This window comes from Aythya ferina (assembly GCF_964211825.1).
Source record: "Aythya ferina genome assembly, chromosome: 15".
Taxonomy (NCBI): domain Eukaryota; kingdom Metazoa; phylum Chordata; class Aves; order Anseriformes; family Anatidae; genus Aythya; species Aythya ferina.
In genome coordinates, this window is record NC_140314.1 from 1,540,063 (window position 1) to 1,547,684 (window position 7,622).

Below are 7,622 nucleotides of genomic sequence, written 5' to 3' on the forward strand. Positions count from 1 at the left end.
CCTGCAGCACGCGGCTCTCCAAAGCGCTGCCGCAGGAGCAAAACAAACACTGAGCTGCTGCAAGCACCCAACGGGCTCAGAACCACTCAGCAGCCCCACAAACAGCCCTGTCCCCATGGGTGGGCATCAGCCCCAGGACGGTCACCGCTGCTGGGGCTCCCCAAGGATGGCCTCGCCCCAGAGCAGCCCCATCCTGAGCTCCCCCCACGGCCCCACAAGGCAAAGCCACTGCGGGTCCCTTTGTCCAGCTGGGGCACTGCATCTGCTGCATGGCCCCAAACACAGCCCCGTGCTGTGTGCTCCCCCTGGCCGTGTCCCATAGGTGCCCCCCCCTCGCACCCCAGCCCTCTTGGCTCTCCCTGTCCCACCCTCTCCTTGGAGGGAGCTGAAACCCAAAGGCCGGAAAGGACCGGCCCGTTCCCCGCGCCCGACTTCCCGTCAGCACAAACTGCTGGATTTCACCCAGCTACAGAAACAGAGACAGGATAGGAAACCCCCCAGCCCGGGAAGCCGTGCCCAGCCGCTCCCACCATGGCCCCGCTCCCCCCAGACCCCTTCCCTTCCCTCTGGCTGTCCCGGGGGAGCACACAAGCCCCCACGGCGCTGACCTCCATCCTCACAGCACACAGCCTCCAGCCCATCCTCCCCAGGAAGGGCAGCCCCCCCAGGGCAGGCACACCCCTGTGGGACAAAGGCAGCCCTGAAAGGAAAGGCTGCAGGCAAGACCCCCCCAGACCCACATCTCCGTGCCTCCTGCCCCCCGCCAGCATCACATCGCACTTCCACAGGGGGGATTTCCTCAGCTGGGGGGGCTCCTGAGGACATGAAGCTGCTAGAGCTGAATTTGGGAGCAGGGAAAGGCTTGCTCCAAGCAGAGCCCCCCCCAGCCGGTGGCAGGAGGGCTCGCACAGCCCCAGCTGCAGGTTTCACCCCCGGGTGAGTGGGGTGGGCGCAGGATGGGGCCAGCCAGCTGCACGGCGGTGGCTGTGATGTCTCGGTCCCACGCTGCTCCTGCCACGCTCGCACCCCAAGCGAGGAGGGCGCCGGGCCGAGCACGCTGCCTATCTGCGAGTGCAAGGCTGCGCCGTCACCGCCAGCCCAGCCCCAGCGGGGAGCCAGCCATGGAAACTGGACATCTTCCACCTCAAATTCTTTCCTTTTTGGAAAGGAGCTTACCAATAAAAGGCACTTACTGCAGAATCGCAGCCCAGACCCAGGCCACTTGAAAAAGAGCTAATTTCCTTCCTATTTAAGCAAAAAAAAGCTGAGAACATGTTCGACCAGATGTTCCCTCCCTCCTAGAAATAACGGAGGCAAAAGGGGCAGCTCCACCAAGCCCCAGGTCCGTGCTGCCTGTCCCCGTGGGCTGGGGACACAGACCTCAGCCAGACCCCATGGGACACTTGCCCCAAGGGCTGGGTGGCCCCCCCAGACCCCCTGCAACCACTGTGACCCTCCAGGAGTGCAGGGAGGGAGAGGCCAGCACAGCACCAACAGTCGATGCTGCTTCAAGCAGAGCAGATGAGGCCACGGGGCAGCTCACCCACAGCTCCAGGACACACAGCAGGGTCCCCAGACCCAACAACCACATCCAAAAGGTTTTTCTCACGGGAAGCAAACCATGCTCGGAGAGAGAGGTGCTCCCAGGACGGCCGCATCCTGCCACCCAGCCCCGCCAGCCCTGCGCTCACCTTCCTGCTGCCGTGCGAGGAGAAGCTGTGTGAGTGCCGCTGGAGGCTGCCCCCGCTCAGGTCCAGCTGCGGCTTCCAGACCTCCCCGTTGTCGCTGCCCACCGACTTGGTGGGCGAGACGCCGGAGCCCAGCAGGACCCCGCTGTGCACCATCTCCTCCGTGCACGTCAGGCGCAGGCTGCACAGGTACTCGTCCGTCTCCTTGTCCACCACGAGCAAGCGAGTCTCTGTCTCCACGGCTTTGATGCGCTGCACGACCTGCAAGGGAGGGAAAGAAGTGAGCAGAAACCCAGGGAACCCACAGCTGGGGCAGGAGCTGCACCCGAGGACCCCCAGCCTCGCAGCTTGGACCCCCAGTCCTTGAAGCCCCTGCAGCTTCAGCCTTGCTACCACCTCTGCTGGTGATGGGGAGAGAGGCAGATCTTTGGGAGGGCCAGGATGGCACATCTGCAGCCCCAGGTGACAAGTGACAACTCCTTCCAGCCCAACCCAAGGGACAAATCTGCCTGGGGCAGCTGCACACGCATCGCCTGGTGTCACCCCTCTGCCCAGAGGCCACACTGGGCACCGAGCATCACAGGTTCTGCTCCCTGGCTTTGTCCCTTGGAGGAGGGAGCACGATCTGTCCCACTACACAACCTGCCCACACACCCCCTTCCCTTTATCTGGGGCCTCCTTCTCCCCCCAAACCCAGGGGCACAGGGGAGAGCCAGAATACCCAAGGAGGCACCGTGAAGCAGCGCACACACGCGGTGCCCCAGTTGCTTTGCGAGGCTCTCCCCTCCCCAGGAGGATTCACAAAAGAAACAATCTGATCTGCATTCATCCTCTCCTGCGCTACCGGACAGCGGAGATAAGAGAAACCAGCACCAGGAGCTGGGCCCGTCCCTGCTGGTATCCAGCTCCAGGCCCTGCTGAATAGGGGCCATTGTCCTCACACAGCCTTGCTTTTTTTTTTTTTTTTTTTTTTTTTTTTTACATTTTTTTGTGACTGCAGCTCCTCTGAAAGGAGCTGGCGGTGTCAGCCCAGCGGGGAGGAAGGGGAGAGCCGGGCAGTTCGCACGTGGGAAAGTGGAAAGCTGCTCAGCAACCCCAGAGGAGCCGGGCCTGGCACGTGAGGGGCACAGCACAACGGGGTGGGCACGGGGCAAACCGAGGATGTGAGCGAGGGGCAGAGAAAGCCTCCGGGACTCCCTGCCAGCAGCCTCAGAGCTCTGATGGGGCACACACCTCCTCCTCCCTGCATGGCCTTCATCCCAGGGATGAGGATGGGTCCTGATGCTGCTCAGCTGCCACCCCCAGCTGCAGGGGGCCGCTGGCCATCACTTGCTGCCCCACAGCCCCACACAGCCCCAGGAGTGCAGGGAAAGCCCCGAAGCAGTGCAGGCTTCCTCACAGCGCTCCTGCTCTGATCTAGGTCATGCTGGCCAGACACGCTGCAACCGCCAAGGTTAGAAGTGACAAATGAGCCTAATGTGCAATTAGCCAGCATTTATTTACTCCCCTGCAAGCTCCATTCAAGGTCAACAGACCCGGTATCTGCAAATAAAAAAAAAAAAAAAAAAAAAAACACCAAGAGGAAATTTATAGACTGCAGACAAGGCTGCCTGTCCTCCACAAACCAACGAAGCCCTCCAGCCCTGCGCCAGGAGGCAGCTTGCCCGGGGCTCCCATCCATAACCAGCCTGAAGGGTGCTTCTCCGCCGAGCCCCAGAAAATCCATCTGCTCCTTTTCACATCTATTTATACACGGCATCAGGCGACGCTGCTGACACCGGCAAGGCAGCGCCTGAGCAGAGCCACTTCTCCAGGAGGGGATCCGGGAGCAGGCAGCCAGCACGCTGTGGCAGGAGAGGCAGCACCAGGGAGCTCCGTGGGGCTGGGAGCGGGGCCGGTCCCTGCAAGCACCACGTGCGGGGGAACTGCAGGTGCCAGAGCACGTTCCTCAGAGCTGCTGCACAGAGCAAAGCGTTCTCCTTTTGGAAAGCCCCAGCGCTGCTGCTGGAGCTCAAGCACTGCACAAGCTGCACCACGCTCTGCTGCAGTCAGCACTGGGGGGTTCACAACACAAGACACCCCCAGCGAGCTCCCAAACCCTTCCAAACCAGCTGCAGCCTCACGACAGCAGAGGAGAGAGAGAGAGCAGAAGCACCCTAATGCACTGCAGGTGCCATAACGCACTGCTTATGGCACAGTGGCCCAGCTGCCCCCCAGCTCCACACGGGCACAGCAGCAATAGGAAGCAGCATCCTCCCAGCCCCACTCTGGCACTGCCACAAGTGCTGAGGGCTGTGCTGGGACACGGAGCAGGCACAAATCCCCTCCCTCCATGCCAGAAGGCCTTGCCATGACAAGCCAGCTGGGCAGCAAGGTGCTTTGGAGATGGAGCAGAGCAGCAACCAGGCGCAGAGCCCAGTAACCTACCCGCCTCCGAGCCATGGCCACCACCTCACTCGCAGCTTTTCTGAAGGCAACTCAGCCTCCCCGACACATCCGGACCTTCCCAGCGCTGCTCCCAGCCCCACATCCTCCGCGGCTCCACCCAGACCGGCTCCCACCCCGGCTGCACCAGCATCAGCCTGGTGGAGCCCGCTGAGCCCGTCCACTCCAGCAAACCCCAGTTGCCTGGGAAGGAGACCCACAGAGATGGCACAGTTCCCCCTCCTGCTCTGGGTGTGATGCCTCCACCCTCACACAGCTCTTACATCCCCATGGGGGACCTGGAAGCTTTCTTGCACCACCTTTTAACAGCACCACTTGGTCATCTTTGCGCTCACCTCGCTGGTGCAGAGGCTTGTAGAAGGGTTCCCATCCGAGACCGCCCCACGTACAGAGACCACTATGGCATGAGCTCCCCATGGAGCCGGGGCTGCTCCTGGCCACCTGCAGCATGGATCCACCAGGAACCCTTTGCTCCCACCAGCTGCTGGACACAGCCCCCAGCAGCTCTGCCTGCCCTGGGATGTTTGCCACACTGTGAGATTTAAGCACAGCTTCTCTCCAAGGCAGGGCTGGCCCAAGGCAGGCAGAGGCTGGCTGCCCGGAGCCTCAGCACCCACTGGGGCTGGGCACAGGTCGAAGGCAGCACCCAGCTGCTCTGCCCACCCGCCGGGAGGAGGCAAGCGAGCAGCCCGGACACGGTTCTCATCCCAGATGGGAACAGGACGCCCTGAGAACACGTCCTGCCTTCACTCCTTGGGGAAGGCCGTGGAAACAGAGCACAGACGCAAATATCATCAAGTTCAGCCCGAAACATAGTTGCACCACATAGCAAGGCCTTGTGTGCTCCCGGCTCCATCCTGCCACAGCTTCAGATGCGCTTGGAGAAGCACTCACCCAAGGACAGGGACTGTAAAAGCACCAGGAGGAGAGGCCACGGCGAGCCCAGCTGCGCTCAGCCATCCACAGGAGCCAACATTCAACCACCACATCACCCACCTGCCTGCACGCTCAGGCATTGATGACACCGCAGTGGGAGCACTTCAGGACAGCGAGCTCCACGAGAGCCCGGGTGGGATGCTCCATCCCATCCCACCCCACAGCAGGCTCAATCCTGCCTCTGCCAGCTGGAAATGGAAGAAGGAAAATCTCTCCATTTCACTTTACCTACAAGCCCCCCCGCACGTTTCAGGGACACGTGCTGCTGTCTTGGCGCTATCGCTCACTCCCCAGCATCCGATTTTCAGCAGGGAGCTCTGCTGGCTTCCAGTGGGGGACAGCAGCCCAGCTCTCTGCCCAGCTACATCAAAGACATGGATCCTCCTTCAGTCACATTCAAGACAAACATCAACTTTTACACAGCTGGCTGAGATCATCAAAACAAGCTAAATTAGCATGAGAGACCCCAAAGAGCTTTCCTGGAGTCACCAGGACTGGCCATGATGCCCCGGAGGGCTCTGCCTTGCCCTGAGCACACCAACATCCATGCCAGCAGGGGAAACCCAGAACCCACACACCCCCAAAACACCACCGCGGCTGCAGCCTGCACCAGCCACATCCCTGCTTGGCCCCGATAAAGCTCCAGCAGCGGGTGCCAGGCGCGTGCTTTAAGTTACTACAACACTACACCCCGTGGAGCCCTGCAGGCCACGAGGCAGATGGGGACACGGGGTGCTGTACCCCTGCAAGGGACAGCGGCTCCAGCCAGCCCGGAGCAGCCCCAAGCTCCCCGCCTGTTTTCTGGACAGGGCTGTTTAACAAACACGAGTTTTGATTTTATAAACAGAAAAGGACAAGGCCTGAAGCACGCAGCTTCTGCAGCAGAGCTGGGAAGCAGCTCGCTTGGATCCCCCCCAGCTGCGGCCACGGTCTCCCACCAGATATTATTCCCCTACCAGCCCTATCTCACTTAAGCCACTCCAACTGCTGAACGCCTGCAGAGCTTTATCAGTAGATTCGGAGGCATCCTCGCCCGCTCCGTGCTGCAGAAGGAGCTTGCCCAAAGTGGCCGAGGGAACGCGGAGCAGAGCCGGAAACACAGCCCGGCTCCCCCGGCTGCTTTTCGCCAAGGATTGCATAACGCGGCGGTGCCCAGCAGTGCCCCAGCACCTTCACCTTCCCCCCCCTCGCCCACCCGGCGGGCTGCTAGCACCCCTACCCCAGCCCTACACGGCACGGGCACGGCACAGCCCCCCTGCTGCTCCGGGGGGGCGAGAGGCTGCATCCCCCCAGCAGATGTAGCCCAGCACCGGGGGGCACCCAGCGCGCCCCAACCCCCCGGGACCCTCCCTTGGGGACATTTGGGGAGCCCTCCCCCTCTCCTCCCGACCCAGCCCGTTCGCGGAGGCCAGCACGGGGGTGGGTGCTGGGTTTGGGGGGGTGATGGGGTCGCGGGGGTCCCGTGCCCGGACCTGGTGGTGCGTCTCCTGCTCCACGTTGAGCCCGTTCACCTCCACGACGCGGTCCCCGGCGCGCAGCCCCGCCGCCTCGGCGGGGGAACCGGGCTCCACTTTGCGGATGAACTGCCCGCTTTTGCCCTTCTCGCCGTGCAGGTGGAAGCCGTAGCCGTTTTCCCCTTTCAGCATGTGGCACAGCCGCGGCTTCAGCTGATCCTTGGCCATGGCCGGGCTCGGCGGAGCGGAGCGGAACGGAGCGGGGCGGGGGCGGCCGCGGGGCCCTTTTTATGCGCGGCGCGGGGCGGGCGCGGGGCGGCGGGGAGCGGAGGGGCGGGACGGGGCCGGCAACGGGGCCGGGGCCGGCTCGGGGGCTGGGGTTTGGGCTGGGATTGGGATCGGGGCTGGGATTGGGGCCGGGGCCGGGGCTGTGCGCAGCGCGGCCATGCTGCGCGCTGCCCGCGGCGCCGGGAGCAAGGCGGGCGGGGAGGGGACGGCCACCGGGAACGGGGACGGGGACGGGCGGGGAGAGGCGGAGCCGGAGCTGGGGACGGGGATGGGGATGGGGACGGGGACGGAGCGGGAGGAGCCGGGAACGGAGCTGGAAGGAACCGGTGGAGCCTCCCGGGGCCGATGGAGCGGGGGGCGCACGGAGCGGGGATGCCCGGGGGGCGCATGGAGCGGAGCCGCCCGGGGCTGCTGGGGGCTGAGCGGGACCCCCCGGGGCTGAGCGGGACCCCCCGGGGCTGCCGGGGGCTGAGCGGACCCCCCAGGACTCTGCTCCGGCCCCCGTTGCCCCCACCCTCGTCTCAGCACAGAGCCCCCGGGCTGCAGGGAGCGGGACCCCCGAGGGGCCAGGGCCGGAGCCCCTCAGCCCAGCCTGGCCCCGCAACCGCCCCTCTGCCCTCCAGCCCTGCGAGGAGCATCCCGACACGGGAGGGAAGCTGGAGCTGAGCCCCCGAGCCTGAGCTGCTGGGTGCGGAGCGGGCAGGATGCAGCCCGGCCGCTCTGCCCACCCTGCCACAGCCCTGACTGTGGGGAGATGCAGAGCTCTTTGGGGGCATCTCTGATCCGGCCAGTCCGGCACATGTGGAGCTGC

At 64.1% G+C, this 7,622-nt stretch overlaps 1 protein-coding gene across 1 annotated transcript in view; it reads right to left on the bottom strand.

Annotated features, from left to right (window-relative positions):
* NHERF2 (NHERF family PDZ scaffold protein 2) overlaps positions 1 to 6,944 on the bottom strand; it is a 32,927-nt gene extending 25,983 nt beyond the window's left edge. The window contains exons 1-2 of the mRNA XM_084537370.1: positions 6,542 to 6,944; positions 1,692 to 1,949 (exon numbers count right to left, since the gene is read on the bottom strand). Coding sequence (XP_084393496.1) covers positions 1,692 to 1,949; positions 6,542 to 6,751 — 468 coding nt within the window. The 5' untranslated portion in view covers positions 6,752 to 6,944. The remainder of the gene's footprint in view (positions 1 to 1,691; positions 1,950 to 6,541) is intronic.
* Positions 6,945 to 7,622: the final 678 nt, after the last annotated feature.